Source organism: Papio anubis, chromosome 16, assembly GCF_008728515.1.
Source record: "Papio anubis isolate 15944 chromosome 16, Panubis1.0, whole genome shotgun sequence".
NCBI lineage: Eukaryota > Metazoa > Chordata > Mammalia > Primates > Cercopithecidae > Papio > Papio anubis.
In genome coordinates this window covers 6,521,779-6,540,057 of record NC_044991.1, presented here as the reverse complement: position 1 = coordinate 6,540,057, position 18,279 = coordinate 6,521,779, and the positions used below count along the sequence as shown (strand labels likewise).

Here is an 18,279-nt window from a genome sequence, read left to right as displayed (position 1 = left end):
AAGGTCACACAGCTAAAACGCTGGTGGAGCTAGGTCTTAATGCAGACCCTACGTATTCATGCCATGCTGTATTTACACAGGCGTGTGCACCAGTGAGTCAGGATTTTAGGGGGTGTTTTAAAATTCTGCCTGTAAAACCTTCTTTTTTTTTTTTTTGAGACAGGGTCTTGCTCTGTCACCCGGGCTGGAGTGCGGCGTCCCCATCACAGCTCACTGCAGCTTCCTCCCAGGCTCAAGCAATCCTTCTGCCTCAGACCCCCGAGTAGCTGGGACAACAGGTGTGCACTGCCACACCTGGCTAATTTAAATATTTTTTTTTTTGTAAAGATAGAGTCTCACTTTGTTGCCCAGGGTAGTCTCAAACTCCTGGGCTCAAACAGTCCTCCCGCTTCAGCCTCCCAAAGTGCTAGGATTGCAGGTGTGAGCCTCTGCACCAGGCAAACCCATTGTAAAGCCATTAGCCAAAAATTATAAAAGACACGCAGAATATGACGAGGAGTCACTTATCTAGTATTTGCGGCATCTCTCGGGCTTAGGGTTTGCTGGGTGGTCTGAGGAGGTGGAAGAGGCACTGTCGCTGGCCTTACCTGGCTGTCAAGGGCTGAGTGGTTGGTGGAGGGAAGAGGTCTGTGGCCTGGGAGGCTGCAGGTGGGAAGGAGGTCAGCCGGGGAGCTGGCAGGATCATGGGGAACCCATGGTGGAAATCAGGGTGGCGAGAGAGTGGAAGCAGGCAGAGGAGGGCTTCGAAGACCAAAAAGCGTCGTTAGGATTGTTGCTTCGTGTGTCTGTAAACTTAGTGTTCCTTCTCAAAGTTAAATGACACACTTTGAAAACAAACAAACAACAAAACAAACCCATAAAATCTCACTAAATGGCCAGAGCAAGTTCCCGGGGGGCGGGGCATAGACGCAGGGGCCTGGGTTCTGTGGCTGGGGGAGTTAGCTCGGGGTCAGTGGCTGGGTCAGTCTTCAAGAGCCACCCTGGGTGGCACTCCAGGTCTCTTGGTCTGGGGCGAATACCCTGACCCGAGCGGTTTCACGGCCCCCTCCCCTCACAGCCTGGGGGAGAGTCCAGGGTCGGCCCTGTCCTCCTCCCCCTATTCCTGTCACTGTTAGTCCCCCCGTGCTTAGCTCACTGGCAGGGCTCCTCCTGGCTGTCCCCTCTGCCTCCAGTGCTCGTTCCTCAGATGTCCTGCCTACCTGCCTTCCTGCCTTCCTACCTTCCTGCTTTCCTGCCTGCCTTCCCTGGAAAGGAGCACGCCTGGGGTGTGGCGAGTCCTGTTAGAGACACTCACGGAACCCCCCACCCTCCTGTGGGAGGAGCATGGGGAGGTGGGCCCTGTGCTTAGGGGGTCCTGGGTTAGGGACAGCGCTGGAAGTTGCAGGAGGGCATAAACCAGCCTCAGAAGAGAGTGGGGAGGGAGAAGGGGAACTGTTCAGGGCCCTCAGGAACGCGCCATGTGAGGGTTGGGGGAGTCAGGGAGGATCCCCCAAGGGAGACTGCAGAGGGTGAAAGAGGAGGGCAGGAAGCCAGTGAGTGTGGGGGTCTGTGGGCCATGGGGGGTCGGGGGAGGCAGCTCCTTGGGAACTGAGGGGGTTCAGGTGCATCCCTGGGACTCCCAGGCCAGTGCTCTCCCTTGCCCTGCCAGCCGCCTCGCAGAGATGGCCCAGGGTGGAAACAGGGTGTCTGGTGCTGTGCCCCTGACCTTCAGAGGTGGCGTTGACAAGACCAGAATGCCACAGGGCCATGCACCTCTCCCTGCAAACCGCCCTTTAATTTATTTTTACCTCTGTTCCTTGTGGGCTTGTGTGTCAGGTTTGATATTTTTGTATTGCTGGGAAAATAGAGTGTGCTCCACAAAAATTTGCCTTGTGGCCAATGTCACAGGTTGCAGCTGTTTCTGAGTGACAGGGGACGGTATATTCTGGACTTGTGTCCTTTTGTTCATCTCTGAGAGGGGCCATAAACTCCCATTTCCGAGAGGTTACTGGGACCAATTAGATCATTGCGTTAGTTTCCCTTGCACAGGAAAATCATGCACTTCGTGCCATTGATCGAGTCCGTTTTATTTTGTGGAATAGACATGTCGGAAGCAGGATTGGCCAGGTGGAATTGTGTTCGGCGGGAGTCCTATCTTTCCATAGTTACTTTCACAATGGAAGCAATCTTCTTCTAAAGCGTGTCACCCAGTGAACTGAATAGAAAATCTGTTGCGAAAAGGCTTAAGAGGAAGGCTGGCCTGGAAAAATGAAACTCACATCCACAAAGAGATTTGTACCTGAACGTTCATATCAGCACCACTCACGGTACCTAAAAAAAAGGGATGATAACCGAAATAACCATCAACCAAGGGATGGAGAAACAAAATGTGGTCCCCCATGAGATGGAATATGATTCAGCATAGGCACGAAAGAAGGACGGAAACATGCTGTAACATGGATGAACCTCGAAAACACGCTCAGTGATAGAAGCCAGACGCGAAAGGGCACACATCATCTGCTCCTATTTATATGAAATGTCCAGAAAGCCAAATCCATGGGGAGGGGAAGTAGATTCATGGCTATGAGGGGGTGTGGGAGGGAGACAGGGAGAGTGGCTGCTAATGGGCATTGGTTTCTTTGGAGGGTTGAAAATGCTCTAAATGGATCATGGTGATGGTTGCACAATTTTGTGAATATCCTAAAAGCCATCGAATCACACACTTTTAAAGGATGAATTGTGTGGAGTGAGAATTCTGTCTCAATAAGGGTGTATACAAAATGCAGCTGAGGGTGGGCGCACCAAGCCTGTCAGTAATGATGCATAAATCCCCTTTGCTGTCCTGGGTTAGGGTGGGTTGAGGCTTAGGGTGACCAGAGAGGAATGAACATCTTGTAGGTCACCTTGACTGTCTTGGGGTGAGGAGAGTGCAGTATTACCAATACTGAATCATTTGGCCCCCCACCCATACCAAGGTGAACACCAGATGCTCTGGTCCTAGTGGCTGCAGAGTTGTACAGCCTCTGTCCTTGTGCTAACTCGACTTGGTGGTGGCCCCAGAGCTGTGCAGCCTCTGTCTTTGTGTTTGCTCTGGTCCTGGTGGCCCCAGAGCTGTGCAGCCTCTGTCTCTGCATTTGCTCTGGTCCTGGTGGCCCCAGAGCTGTGCAGCCTCTGTCTCTGCATATGCTCTGGTCCTGGTGGCCCCAGAGCTGTGCAGCCTCTGTCTCTGTGTTTGCTCTGGTCCTGGTGGCCACAGAGCTGTGCAATCTCTGTCCCTCCACTTGCTCTGGTTCTGGCAGCTGCAGTGCTGTGCAGCCTCTGTCCCTGTGCTTGTTCTGGTCCTTGTGGTGGCCGCAGAGTGGTGCAGCCTCTGTCCCTGAGCTTGCTCTGGTCCTTGTGGTGGCTGCAGAGCTGTGCACCCTCTGTCCCTGAGCTTGCTCTGGTCCTTGTGGTAGCTACAGAGTGGTGCAGCCTCTGTCCCTGTGCTTGCTCTGGTACTGGTGGTGGCCCCAGAGCCGTGTAGCCTCTGTCTCTGTGTTTGCTCTGGTCCTGGTGGCCACAGAACCGTGCAACCTCTGTCCCTCCACTTGCTCTGCTTCTGGCAGCTGCAGTGCTGTGCACCCTCTGTCCCTGAGCTTGCTCTGGTCCTGGTGGTGGCTGCAAAGCTGTGCACCCTCTGTCCCTGTGCTTGCTTTGGTCCTTGTGGCTGCAGAGCTGTGCACCCTCTGTCCCTGTGCTTGCTTTGGTCCTTGTGGCTGCAGAGCTGTGCACCCTCTGTCCCTGAACTTGCTCTGGTCCTGGTGGTGGTCCCAGAGCTGGGCACCCTCTGTCCCTGAGCTTGCTCTGGTCCTGGTGGTGGTCCCAGAACTGGACACGCTCTGTCCCTGGGCTTACTCTGGTCCTGGTGGTGGTCCCAGAGCTGGGCACCCTCTGTCCCTGGGCTTGCTCTGGTCCTGGTGGTGGTCCCAGAGCTGTGCATCCTCTGTCCCTGTGCTTGCTCTGGTCCTGTTGGTGGCTGCAGATCTGTGCAGTCTCTGTGTCTGCACTTTCCCTGGTCACTGCCTCATCCCCGTGGCACTGGCGGAGTGAGGCCGTAACGCCTGCGTCTCCTGCAGGTCCTCCTCGACTGGATTAATGACGTGCTGGTGGAGGAAAGGATCATTGTGAAGCAGCTGGAGGAAGACCTGTATGACGGCCAGGTGCTGCAGAAGCTCTTGGGTGAGTCCACAGCAGGGACAACTCTGTCCCACCCCCATCTCCCTGTAGCAGCCCTGGGCTGGGCCAGGATTCTCTGCATAGTGACATGGTCCACAGGTCCTAGGAGGACACTTGAAGCTGCAGTGTGCCCTTCCCAGGTGGTGCCCTCAGGCCTTGGGCTGTGGCTTCAGGGTCCTCTCTCTCCTCGCCGTTTCTACAGAACACCCAGCCATGGGGTGGCAGCAGGTTGGGGACAGCTTCCAGAACTGCCTGCGGCTCCCATTCTGTTGGGGCTCAGACCCACTTTGTGTCCCTGCCACCCGCTTTCAGCTTGAGCTCCTTCAGCTCAGGGTGGGAGGCAGCGGGAGGGAAGCGGGTCCCCGGCGATATTCTGTGAGTGAATGTGTCACCAAATACGTGATAGCTCACGTTCCCTCACCCGGGGCGGGCTCTAGTGTCGCATTTGCTGGGCGAGGGCAGGTTAGTGATCTTCCCGGGACTGACTGACACATGGATTGATGGCCAGACAAACCGGTTATTTATTCATCAGATGTTCGATGCGTCCCGAGTGCTGGGTGCCACAGATACAGTCATCTTTGAAACAGACATGGTCCCTGTCCTCAGGAACTTACCGTCTGTCTGAAAAGACAAATATTTTCGAATAGTTACAGTTACTGTTCGGATTGGTTGTGATGAGGGCCTTCGGAGGTGCCGCAGGTTCTGAGGAGAGGACCCTGGCCTGGCCTGGGGGCGGGGCAGCCTTGCAGCTCACACAGGAGAACAAGCAGGAGTTTCTAGGCAAAGAACGGAAGAGCAGAGTTCGCAGATGATGAACGAGAGGAATTCTCAGATTCATAGTGGATTCTCACGGTGCCTGGCATATGTTTACACTTAATTTTATTTAATATTACTTTAAAAAATGGAAAGCATTTACATGCTTCACAAGTCAAAACTATGAAAATGACATACCTTGAAAGGTCTTAGCCAGGTGTGGTGGCTCAGCCTATCATCCCAGCACCTTGAGGGGCTGAGCCAGGAGGATCACTTGAGCCCAAGAGTTTGAGACAAGCCTGGGTAACATAGTGGGACCTCGTCTCTACAAATTACCAGACGTGGTGTTGTGCACCTGTATTCCCAACTGCTCAGGAGGCTGAGGCAGGAGGATCACTTGAGCCTGGGAAGTTGAGGCTGCAGTGAGCCATGATTGTACCACTGCATTCCAGCCTAGGCAACAGAGTGAGACCCTGTCTCGAGAGAGAGAGAGAGAGATCTCACTGCTTTCTCTTCCACCTCTACACTACCAGGTAACAATTTTCAATGGATTCTGATTTTATCCTTCTTATATTTTTTTACAAAAATGTCCATACACACAACTACTCATTTCCCTTTTGTTCCTTGCATAAAAGGTGGTGTATTTTATACATTCTTTTACACACCTTGCTTGTTTCACTTAGTGATATGTTCTAGGAAGCCTTCCATGTGGAGACCACTTTTCTTTTTCTTTACGGCTGCATTGTACCCCACTGTGTGGATGTTCCTTAGTTTACTCACCCAGTCTTCTATGTGGGGCATTTTTGTCATTTCTAGTGTTTTTCTTTCACCAATAATATTGTGGGAATATCCTCGTTCAGATGTTGAAGAAACTAGAATTGTTGACCTCAAGTGTAATGAGTTGCTTCCTTGAGCGTCAGCTTGTAGGTACAAGGCTTTGCCATGTTGCCCAGGCTGGTCTTGAACTCCTGGGCTCAGGCAATCCACTCACCTCGGCCTCCCAAAGTGTGGGGTTTACAGGCATGAGCCACTGTAGAGGAAGGAATTATCAAATTCGGAGAGGCTTCACCTCTCACCTCTGGGCTTCCCAGGTCTGTTGTGCCTTGGTTGATCTTTCCTGTAGCCACTTTCTGTCTTCCCTGGACTGTTCAGTGTGTAGACATGATGTAATATTTCCATTAAAAAATGGCTCCCTTGCTCCTGCAACAGTCCAATTTCTCTGCATCACTCAAATGTATTGACCATTAGATTTGGCACCTGATGGGTCATTGGTGGCCCAGATGAAAGCCGTTTTAGCACAGTGGTGGGGGTAACATCCTGATCAGGAAGGGTTCAGGGGCAGAGAACTGTGCCTTTGAGATGCATAATTTCGAGAGGGAGAGAGAGGAAGGGAGTGAGGCTGTGGTTGCTGCAGCTCCTTTTCTTTTTGAGACAGGGTCTTACTCCATTGGCTGACCTGGAGTGCGGTGGTACAATCACGGCTCACTGCAGCATCCACTTCCTGGGCTCAGGTGATTCTTCCACCTTAGCCGCCTGAGTAGCTGGGAGTACAGGTGCATGCCACCATGCCTGACTAATTTTTTGTATTTTTTGTAGGTATAAGGCTTTGCCATGTTGCCCAGGCTGGTCTTGAACTCCTGGGCTCAGGCAATCCACTCACCTCGGCCTCCCAAAGTGTGGGGTTTACAGGCATGAGCCACTGTGCCTGGCCATAGTAGCTCCTTTTCATATCTGTCCACTGGAAACCATCCAAGCTGCCTGCTGAAATTACATGTGTGGAGCCCCAGGCACAGTGCCTGGCACAGGTCTGTCATCAATAAGCAGGAGTTGATATTACTGTTGTTTTTTAAACAGATAAATAAATGCCAAGAGCAGAAATAAGGAGTGTCTGACTCCCTGCTGGGTACCCCATCCACCCCAAGTCCCCTGGGTGACTGGCGCATGATAAACATTTGTTGATTAAGTCAGTGAAAAAATTCCTGCAGTTTCATTACCTATAAAGATTGTGGGATCCTCTTGTGGGGAATGAAACGGGGACAGATAAATGAGTATTGTTTGGATTTTTGGTCCTCAGTGCCATCCACAAACTCTGGAAGGGATCAGCTATTTGCTGAACAGTCTTTCGGTTCTCATAGAGCTCTGATATGTTTTCAGGGCCCCCAAATGCCTATGACAGTGGCCTCAAGAACTCAGTGTCCCCTTGTACGTGGGATAGCATACCTCTTCAAGGTCAGCAAGAGATTCCACCCATGTCATCCCCAGCATTGGTGGGGTCAGCAGATCCTCTGTCTGGGGTTTTGCTTTTCTGCTCAACCTCCCTGCTTTGATGGACTGCACAGACAAGCCCCATCCTGGTGGAAGGGTCTCCCATGGGCCGTCCTGGAGGGTCACTCCCACAGACAAGCCCCATCCTGGTGGAAGGGTCTCCCATGGGCCATCCTGGAGGGTCACTCCCACAGACAAGCCCCATCCTGGTGGAAGGGTCTCCCCGTGGGCCGTCCTGGAGATCTTGGATGTGAAGATTTGGCTGTTGCTGGTGTTGGCCCTCTGTTGAAGCAGTCCCTCCAATTGGTACTTTGCTCCCTGCCTGAAGCAGATACTTTCTAATATTTTCAGAAGCAAACTTGAATGTTGTGTTCACTTTCATTTTTTACTTCTGATTCTTTTGCCTGCACCTGTGGCTTCTCCCACCCAATGAGTTGAAACAGTATGTCCGCAAGCCTTGTATCTGGCAGCCTGACTATGGAACTGGCCCTCAGAATCTCAGGACAGGCTCTGAATTTGCATCTGCATCTCAGCCATGGTTGCCTGTAAACCATGCCAGTGCCTTCTATGGAGTAGAATTACAGGGGCATCTTTAAAGCCGCATCCTCCCCTCTCAAGACACATCCTTTTGGTTCCCTCTTCAGTTAGCGCTGGCAAATGCAGCACTTACTCTGGAGTTGCTGTGATTGTCCATGAGTCCTGCTACCTTGGTTGTGTTATCCATAAAGTATAACATGAGGCTTCCTTTGGCTGAAGCAGCCTTTTTCTTGTGGAGTAGCTGCTGTTCCATCTTGTTTGAATAATGGCATAAGCACTTGAGAAGGCAATTCTAAAATCTCTGAGTGTCAAGTGGTTTGACATATTAATAGCACTTTTTTTAATTGAAAAAAAGAACAATGGACGAGAATATTCAGATAGTAACAGAGCATCAGAATGTCTTGTCTGGTTTTGTGAATGTTGTTACACTGAAAAGACATAATATACTATTGATGTGATATACTCTTGATGTGATACTACTGATGTGATCACCTGATCCTTGAGCTCCAGGATGCCAGGAATGACACTGATGTAGGCATTCAGCTCTTTGGCTTTCCAAGGGCAGAAGCCCAAACCAAATAGGAGATTTTAGCTAAATACCAAGGTCAAAGCCAACTTCTGTGCATCTGGAGTAGAGAAGAGGTCTGAGGACTGGGCCTGGGCTGTCAGCCATTAGTGGTCAGGAAGAGGAAGTTCTGGCAAAGGAGTCTGACAGGGGTCAGTCACAAGGGAGGGGGAGCCAGAGGAGTGTTGCATTTGGGAGGGGTAAAGGAGGTGTTTCTAGGAGGTGAGAGGGAGTGAGAGGAGGAAAGAGAACAGACCTCTAGTTTGGCCGTGTAGAAATTACCCAGAGTGAACCAGCAGGACTCCAGAGGAGTCCCTCTTCTTTTTTTTTTTTTCTCTTGAGATAGTGTCTCACTCTGTTGCCCAGGCTGGAGTGCAGTGGCGTGATCACAGCTCACTGCAGCCTTGACCCCCTAGGCTTGGATGATCTTCCCACCTCAGTTTCCCCAGGTAGATGGGACCACAGATGCATACCACCATGCCCAGATAATTTTTGTATTTTCTGTAGAGCTAGGGTTTTGCCATGTTGCCCAAGCTAGTCTTGAACTGGGTTCAAACGATCCTCCCACCTTGGCCTCCCAAAGTGTAGGGATCACAGGCATGAGCCACGACACCCAGCTGAGTCCCTCTTCTTGAGAGAAGATTCTGAAAGCAACTCCTGGGTACTCTGCCACATGCCAGGTTTCTGGGGGTGTAGCTCCCCTGTGTTTGCAGTGCAGCCCTCAAAGTAGACTGCATATGGTCAGAGTGAGGTGCCCGTGCTGCGGGAGCTCCTGACTGTCATCCTGCTGCTCACTCATGGGCACGCCCTCTCCTTGTGAAGGTGAGGTTCTTCCTCACATGTGTACTCAACCCCACATGTGGCCATCACTCTGGGTCACCTGCTACATGGGAGAATCCTCCCCAACTTTCTCTCTTTCTGTGCTAGGAAGATAGGAGTCCTGGCCACGATGGAGCCCTGAGCTGCTCCTGCAGCCCCCACCAGTGGGCACAGTGATGTCTGATGATGCAGGTGATCATGTGTCATATTCTCTGCTGCACAGGAGTCACCCAAGACCCAGCCTAAGGCAGCACCCGGGCATGGCCAGTCTCTTTGGTCTCTGTTGCCTGCTGTTTCCACCGCCAAATTCCTATGTTCAAGTCCTACATGCGGGGCCCACCCATGTGACCTCATTTTACCTTAATTGCCTCTTTAAATACAGGCACATTGCAAGGTATGAGAGCTTCGCCCACTAGGAGAGATGGGTAGCCTGGTAGGCCCCCACTGTCCCTGCTACCAGCCAGACCTGCAGGTTGAACCTCGGAACGTGACTGTATTTATAGAGGTAATAGGATAGGCATAGTGGCTCACACCTGTAATCCCAGCACTTTGGGAGGCTGAGGTGGGTGGATCACTTGAGGTCAGTAATTTGAGACCAGCCTGATCAACATGGCAAAACCCTGCCTCTACTAAAAATACGAAAATTACCTGGGCATGGTGGCACATACCTGTAATCCCAGCTACTCGGGAGGCTAAGGCAGGAGAATCGCTTGAACCTGGGAGGCGGAGGTTGCAGTGTGCTGAGATGGTGCCATTGCACTCCAGCCTGGGTGACGAGAGTGAAACTCCATCTCAAAAAAAAAAAAAAAAAGTGATGAAGGTAAAATGAGGCTATACGAGTGGGTGGGCCCTAATCCAATATGTCTAGGGTTCCTATAAAAAGAGGAGATTGGGACACAGACGTGCACAGAGGGAGACCGAGTGAGGACACAGGAAGAAGACGGCAGCTGTCTACAAGCCGGGAGAGGGGCCTCAGATGGGTCCACCCTACCGGTGCCTTGATCTTGGACTTCCGGCCTCCAGAGCTGTGACATAAATCTCCGTTGTTTAAGCCGCATGGTCTGTGGCATGCTTCGTTGCAGCAGCCCAGGCAAATGAATCCAGTGTCCTCCGCTCCTCTGCCGACTCCTCTTCCTCCACCCTGGGTGACGTGGCCATGTTCAGTCTGCGGGGCTGGATGGTGGCAGGTGCAACGGGGGCGCGTCAGGCTCCCCATCTCCCTGGTGGGTGAGGCTTTCAGACCACCCAGTTCCGTATAATCCTCTCTCTCCTTCCTTCTCCAAGCTGCCCTGCTCTGCCCTGTCTGTGGTTGTTGAACACCTGTGGGACCTACTTGCTCTCTACTTCCAGGGCGCAAATTCAGACAGACAGCTGTGGATGACTCAGCGAGGAACTGTTAGATCCAGATGGAGGGAAATAAGATGAATAAGCGGGAATCATTTCCACTCCCCTGCAGGATGCGTTTTGTTGGGCTGCTTTGTTTTTTCTCTTGCAGTCACTGCCGCTCAATCTGATGTTATTTACGAGTGTCTATCTCCCCACTAGGAACCTCTGTTATCTGTGCCATATCCAGCACCTAGGCTAGTGCCTGTCCCATAGTAGGTGTTCAGTCCCTATCTGTGAGCCAACAAACGAAGGATTGAAGGGGTTTTCCGAGCCCAGCAGGCCTTGCTCTAGAATTTTATTATCCTGAAAGGGATACCAAAGCGGTTTGTTTTCTATTTTTTTCTTTTTTTTTTTTTTTGAGACGGAGTCTCGCTCTGTCGCCCAGGCTGGAGTGCAGTGGCGCGATCTCCGCTCACTGCAAGCTCCGCCTCCCGGGCTCACGCCATTCTCCCGCCTCAGCCTCCGAGTAGCTGGGACTACAGGCGCCCGCCACCACGCCCGGCTAGTTTTTTGTATTTTTAGTAGAGACGGGGTTTCACCGTGTTAGCCAGGATGGTCTCGATCTCCTGACCTCGTGATCCACCCGCCTCGGCCTCCCAAAGTGCTGGGATTACAGGCTTGAGCCACCGCGCCCGGCCGCGGTTTGTTTTCTAATTGAGGGAGGGGAGGCTGCTGGGGAGATAACACTGAAGACATAGGGGCCTCTGGCTAAAATGCTTTCAACAGAACTTTGTGCTGGGAATCACTTGCAAAACAGAAACCCCATTTGTGACCAGCCTGGACTTGATTGCTTTCATGATCGCCCGTCAATGCCTGCGTCACCAACGGCAGCTGTGTATTGAAGGCTCTGTGCTGCTTGCTGCCACCCTCCCAGTGAACCATCTCACGATGCTCTGTGACGTCGCTTTTGTTGTTTTGCAGAGGGGATCTGTCGGTAAACACTGGAGTCTTAGAATCGAAGACTAGCAGGGAAACTGGGGGTCCTTCCTGCCATGTAGCCCTGTAGCAGGCATGGGGTGGGGCGCTGGTGGCCGGCACCTGCCAGTACCTACTGCTAACAAAAGGGAAATTGAAGGAGGTGCAGGCTCGGCTGGAGCTCAGCCTCAGTAATTGAATCTTGACGAAATGTGACAGTTCTTGTCTGTGCTCCTCCAGATTGCTTCCTGTTCATTCTCGGTAATAAAATCATCGCCAGTTCTGTGAATATCTAATCTAACTTCCTATTGTGGTGTCAGAATGTTAGAGAAACAAGAATGGGAGCCTCAGGTGTGTGGGGAGGCAGAGGCAGCTTCTAAGACCTTTTAAAAAATTATCTTTATCAGTCCTCTCCCTTCTGGGACCCATACGGACGGTCTTCTCACCTCCTGACCGCCTCTTTCGTTCTTCCCAGGTAAACTCTTTGCCTCTCAATTGCATCTTGAATTATGTTTTTTCCATTTTGTATGCATAGAATGTTCCCTAGTGTAACACCCACAGTTTTATCCTTAACTCTTCTTCCCTTTTCAATCTGGAGTCATTCTCTAAGGAAGATTAGTGACCTGAAAGCTCAGAGTTCCGTGGTTCAACATCAACATTCAAGATGCCCCCTTGGCCACGTGGTAACTTGCCCCACTTCAGGGACCTCCTTGAGGCCAGGGTCAGTCCTGGTGGTTCTGAGTTCCTTCAGCATCTCTCTCTTTGCTCTTTTCCTTCCTTCCTTCCTTCCTTCCTTCCTTCCTTCCTTCCTTCCTTCCTTCTTCTCTCTTTCTTTCTTCTCTTTGTTCTCTTCTTTTCCTTCTCTTTCTTCTCTTTCTCTCCTTCCTTCCTTCCTTCCTCTCTCTCTTTCTCTCTCCCCTCCCTCCCTCCGTCCCTCCCTCCCTTCCTTCCTACCTTCCTTTCTTCCTTCCTCTCTCTCTCCTTCCTCCCTTTCTCTCTCTCTCTCTCTCTTTCTGAGGCAGGGTCTCACTCAGTTTGCCCAGGCTTGGGTGCAATGATGTGATCTTGGCTCACTGCAACCTCCACCTCCCGGGCTCAAGCACTTCTCCTGCCTCAGCCTCCTGAGTAGCTGGGATTACAGGCATGTACCACCATGCCTGGCTAATTTTTGTATTTTTAGTAGAGACGGGATTTCACCATATTGGCCAGGCTGGTCTCAAACTCCTGGCCTGAAGTGATTCACCCACCTCAGCCTCTCAAAGTGCTGGGATTACAGGCATGAGCCACCATGCCTGGCCCTTCCAGCTTTTTCTGACCCTCTCCTCTTGTGCTTCTCATTGCAGAAAAACTGGCAGGATGCAAGCTGAATGTGGCTGAGGTGACACAGTCCGAAATAGGGCAGAAACAGAAGCTGCAGACGGTGTTGGAAGCAGTACATGACCTGCTGCGGCCCCGCGGCTGGGCGCTCCGTTGGAGCGTGGACTGTGAGTTCCACGCCGCGGGGGGAGGGAGTGTCTGGAGGGAGCCCGTCCTCTCGACATTCGTCATCCACATTTGTCATCCACATTCATCATCATCCCATCTGGCCTTGCATCTTAGAATTGGGTTCATCTCCCTGCGCCGTAAGAGGTAGAGCATTGCAGGGGAGAAGAACAGGAGAAGGGTTAGGGAGCTCCTAGAAAAGGTACCTGGTCAGGCCACGGTTCTCCATCCTCCCCACGCTGCAGAGGAGAGAGGCAATGTTTGTGGATGGGTGGCTCAGAGGGACTTCGAGAGAGAAGCAGCCTTGGGGGGTTCTTGTTGGGACTCAACCCCAAATACCAGTGGCAGCAACACCTAGTGGGATGTTTGCCTGTGACCCTGGCATTAGGAGATGTGACATCATGGTATTTTCAGCCAAGACATGAACCCAGAAGGTGAAAGACTAGACCAGGAGAAAGTTCTCCTCGGTGCTGCCCACTCCTTCCCCACCTCCTTCCCCTTGAAGCAGGGCTATCAGGGTGTGGCTTCAGGGCTCTCTGTGCTGGGCCAGAGGTCTCTGTGTTTTGGTGAGCTGGGCTCTCAGCGGTGGGCAGGAGACCCTGGAGCCTGGCCCTGCACCTGGTTTCTTGGCATCGAGACCTTGGGCAGACCCAGGCTGTCTCGTGGGTTACTGGGTCCGTGGGTGGGGAATCGGGTGCCTTGTAAACTGTAAAACCCTGCGGAGGAGAAGTGGTGATGATGACCCAACCTGAGTCTGCATGCTGAGGAGGAGAGAGGACAGACTCAGGCAAGGCAGGGGCGAATGGCTAATGTCCCCAGAGCAGCCTCCGCCCTTGGCAGCCTACCCTTGTTGGGATGGTTCGTTGTGTAGAGGGAGCCCTTTTTTAGTGCCAGAGATCATAACGCACATCCTTGTGATGGTTAAGTGGCCATGACCTGCTTTCTGTGATCTTTTCCCTTCTGTGCTAATTTTACTATCCTGTTCCTTCCCCTCATCACTGCCCAATTTATTGCTTTTAAAACCATTGTGCTTCTAAAAGTATCTGCACAAGTCACCTTAGGCCAACAGGAGAGGAGACATTGAAACCAGAAATGACTTCACCAGGTTGCTCATCAGCTCTCTTTACTTGTCCACACTTCGCTCCGTCCTAGCCTTGCTGGGGTCTCATTTAGATGCTGTGTCTCTGTTGCTTTCTGCACGTGGGCTCGGGTTCCTGTGTCACCTGATCTAAAGTGTCTCCTTTCCTCCTCCCTCCCGCAGCAATTCATGGGAAGAACCTGGTGGCCATCCTCCACCTGCTGGTCTCTCTGGCCATGCACTTCCGGGCCCCCATCCGCCTTCCTGAGCATGTAACGGTGCAGGTGGTGGTCGTGCGGGTGAGTATAACCGAGCGGTCGGCCTGCCTGTAACTCCGCCAGAGAGGCAACGTCTTCTTCCTTCTGCAGTTTTCCTGCCCTCCCCCTCCTTTTTGCCCCCCAGGAGGCTACCTTCTATTTTTCCCTTTTGACAAAATGTGTGTCTCACCCTGGCTCCGAGATAAATGATTGGAACGGGAACAATGGCATTGATTTGATGAGAGGCAGAAGCAGAGGCAGGAGGGTGTTGAGGTTTAATTTTCCACATTTTTGAAAAGAACATTCATTTCTCTCCAAAGCCAACTGGTTGGAATTCAATCCCCTTGAATGTGCTTATTACTCATTGGAGGAGGTTGGCCCCGCGGGATGAAACAGACACCCAAATTAAAGCCGCTTTGCATTCGCCGTGGATTATTCATCATGCCCCGTCATCTCTTTTTTTGGGTTCATTTCTCTTGATTCACTTGGAGAAATGGAACCAGAACCCAGGTCCTTCTTACAGAGGGTGAAGTAGAGTTACCTTTCTCTTGCTGTTTCCCTTGCATTTATTTTTTATTTTATTTTATGTTTTGAGAAAGGGTTTCACTCTGTCACCCAGGCTGGAGTACCGTGGTGCAGTCACGGTTCACTGCAGCCTCAGCCTCTTGGGTTTAAGCAGTCCTCCCACCTCAGCCTCTCACGTAGCTAGGACTACAGGCACATGCCACCATGCCTGGCTAATTTTAAATTTTTGTAGAGACGGGGACTCACTATGTTGCCCAGGCTGGTCTCGAAGTCCTGGGCTCAAGTGATCCTCCCATCTCAGCCTCCCAAAGTGTTATGATTATAGGTGGGAGCAGCCATGCCTGGCTTTGTTTCCCTTACATTTAAGTGGACAGTCGCTGCCTAGGGTTCGTGTATGCAGTTTCCCTCAGTAAACGTGCACTGAGCGCCTGCTATCCTCTAAGCACTCAGCATAGGCTGCTGAGCCACTAAAGGAGGAACACACGCCTGGGGTCTGCGGGGCAACCACTGCTGCCAGAATTAAGGTCACGCTTGGAACCTTGGATACCTCCGTGTTTATTTTACTTGAGACATCCGGCTCCACTTTCCTCTGGTTTTTAAACTTCTCGGTCCCGTGGTCTCTGTGGTCCGGGAGGACCTGGCTGCCACTGTGTTTTCTGAACGCATTCTGACCCCTCTGTTACCTGGGAGCTCAGTCTTGACTGGACGGGAATGCTCCTCTCTGGCATCAGGCGAGGGCCACCTGCCATGTCTCCATGTTTCCTTCCTAAGGAGGATGTTTGTGGCTGGTGGTGGTGACTTGGGACCTGGGGGGCCATTCCTATGGCCCCTTGTCTTGGCCACTGGTTCACAGGCAGCCGGCCTGAAAAGGCTTCCCTAGGACACATGGGGATATGGTTCCCGAGCCCACCTACGTCAGCTCGGGGCCCCAGGAGCCCTGTGCAGGCTCAGAAACCAGAGTATTTCCTTTCAGGCTTGCACTTGAGTCCAAGATAATCTTTGGGGTTTGCAGAAAGTTTGAACCAGGCAAGCACTTGCTGGTGCTTCCTGCCATAACGGGTTAGAGAAGTGTTGTTTGGACCATGACCAAAGCAGAATGAAATGGGAGCAGGGGGTCCTGCGAACTGGGCGCCATTACTCCCCAGACCTTAGAGCCGCCTTCTTTCTTCTCTGCAGCCCCCTGGCCTCTGAGCTTGCTCAGCGGATCCCTTATCTGACCCCAGATGGAGTGGTTGGTGTAAGGGATGTGGCATTTCCAGGCTGGAAGGAAGAAAGGGCAGGGCCTTATTTACTGCCTGGCCGCGTGGCTTTAGGCTGATCACTTGCTTTTGCTGAGCTGCAGTGTTTCCCCCATAAAACCGAGATTTTACTACAAACCTGTAAAACATCCAGCTTCACGTCTCCAATCCTAGACCTGGGCCCAGCACCCGGTGGGTGCCTCAGGCACGTTTGGTCCGTGACTAGGTGAACACAATGTCTCTGGACCTTCCTTGGCAGGCACTCCTGAGAATCGGGATAAGCATCACCCACACTGTTGTTCAATAACAATCACCAACCCTGAGTATTCCCTGGGGGTCAAACACAGGAAAGGGATGGAAGCTCAGATCTTGATAGTGTCCCCTGTGGGCTGGCCCAGTGGGAAGTGAGTTCCCGGTCCCTTGAGGGGTTCAGTGGTGGTTGGATCAGCCACCCAGACTCCAGCTGGAGCTCCCGTGACAGTTGGGCTGCCACCCCTACTGTCACCACTGCCATGCCTCCCTCACCACCATCACTTCTTCTTTTTTTTTTTTTTTTGAGACAGAGTCTCGCTCTGTCACCCAAGCTGGATGCAGTGGCACAATCTTGGCTCACTGCAACCTTCGCCTCCTGGGTTCAAGCGATTCTCCTGCCTCAGTCTCCCAAGTAGCTGGGATTACAGGCGCGCGCCACCACGCCCAGCTAATTTTTGTATTTTTAGTAGAAACGGGGTTTCAGCATGTTGGCCAGGATGGTCTCGATCTCTTGACCTTGTGATCTGCCTGCCTCGGCCTCCCAAAGTGCTGGGATTACAGCCATGAGCCACTGCTCCGGCCATCATTGCTTTTTGATACCTGCCACGCTCTGGGAAAAGTGTGACATATGCTGTATCAGTTTCCTAGGGCAGCCGTAACAAAGTACCACAAACCAGGTGGCTTAAAACAGCAGACATTTATTCTCTCGCAATTATGGAGGCCAGAAGTCTGAAATCAAAATGTTGTCAGGGTAGGATGTCCTTCACATCTCCTCCTCTAGGGGAGGGGTCTTCCTGCCTCCTCCAGCTTCTGGTGGTGGCCATCAGTCCTTGGTGTCCTTGGCTTGTGGCCACATTTCTCTCTAGTCTCTGCCTCTGTCATCATACGGCCTCTTCGCTCTGTCCGCTTCTGTGTCTATTTCCTCTTCTAATAAGGATGTGAGCCATATTGGATTAAGATGGGACTCACCATAATCCATGATGACCTCGTCTGAGCTAGTATCTGCAAAGACCCTTATTTCCAAATGAGATCACGTTCTGAAATTTGTGGTAGATACGAACTTTGGGGCACCCTCTTCAGTCCCGTGTACACACATGATTGCAGGGGACGTTCCCTGTTAATTATGTTCCTTCCAATTGCATGCCTCACCTCTCCTGGCTGCAAAGCATAGAGGATCCCTTTGGGGAAACCTGACCTGGGGTGTTTCTCCTGAGACCCACACAAATGCCAACCCTCAGGGCCATGTGGAGACCAGAGGGTGGGAGGAGGAGGGGGACAGGTTGTGGCTGCTGAAAGGCACCCTGCCCAGGGTCCCCTGCTGTGCACTCACCTAGGCCTGGCATGCATGTTCAATACCACCCCTCCTTCTCCTGTTGCTCTTTTCTTTTTTTTTTTTTTTTTTTTTTTTGAGACAGAGTCTTGCTCTGTCGCCCAGGCTGGAGTGCTGTGGCCGGATCTCAGCTCACTGCAAGCTCCGCCTCCTGGGTTCCCGCCATTCTCCTGCCTCAGCCTCCCGAGTAGCTGGGACTACAGGCGCCCGCCACCTCGCCCGGCTAGTTTTTTTTTGTATTTTTTTAGTAGAGACGGGGTTTCACCGTGTTAGCCAGGATGGTCTCGATCTCCTGACCTCGTGATCCACCCGTCTCGGCCTCCCAAAGTGCTGGGATTACAGGCTTGAGCCACCGCGCCCGGCCCCTGTTGCTCTTTTCTAAGATGATCTCTGACCCCGCAGCTTCATCTGCCCTGTCAGTGCGTCCTTCCTCATCTCTCCACTGCCTGATTTTGTGTGTTTATTTTGGGGTTTTCAGAAGCGGGAAGGCCTGCTGCATTCCAGCCACATCTCAGAGGAGCTGACCACAACCACAGAGTAAGTGGACCCCTGCCGTGCCCTTCCAGGCCCTGCTGCCCCGAGTGAGCGGGGCCCCAGGCTGCCACTTCAGCCAGGGACGCCGGCACACGTGGGGCTGCTTCCGCTCCACGCCCCTTCACTGTAGCATGTGATTCTCATGCTGG

General features: G+C 52.2%; 1 protein-coding gene across 9 annotated transcripts in view; it reads left to right on the top strand.

The window, feature by feature from the left end:
* Positions 1-18,279, top strand: part of PARVB (parvin beta) — a 162,034-nt gene that overhangs the window by 112,533 nt on the left and 31,222 nt on the right. For all 9 annotated transcript variants that reach the window (XM_003905676.5, XM_009217458.4, XM_017945377.3 and 6 more), the window contains 4 exons: positions 4,095-4,197; positions 12,778-12,918; positions 14,178-14,293; positions 18,075-18,133. In XM_003905676.5, the coding sequence (XP_003905725.1) occupies positions 4,095-4,197; positions 12,778-12,918; positions 14,178-14,293; positions 18,075-18,133 (419 nt within the window). The remainder of the gene's footprint in view (positions 1-4,094; positions 4,198-12,777; positions 12,919-14,177; positions 14,294-18,074; positions 18,134-18,279) is intronic.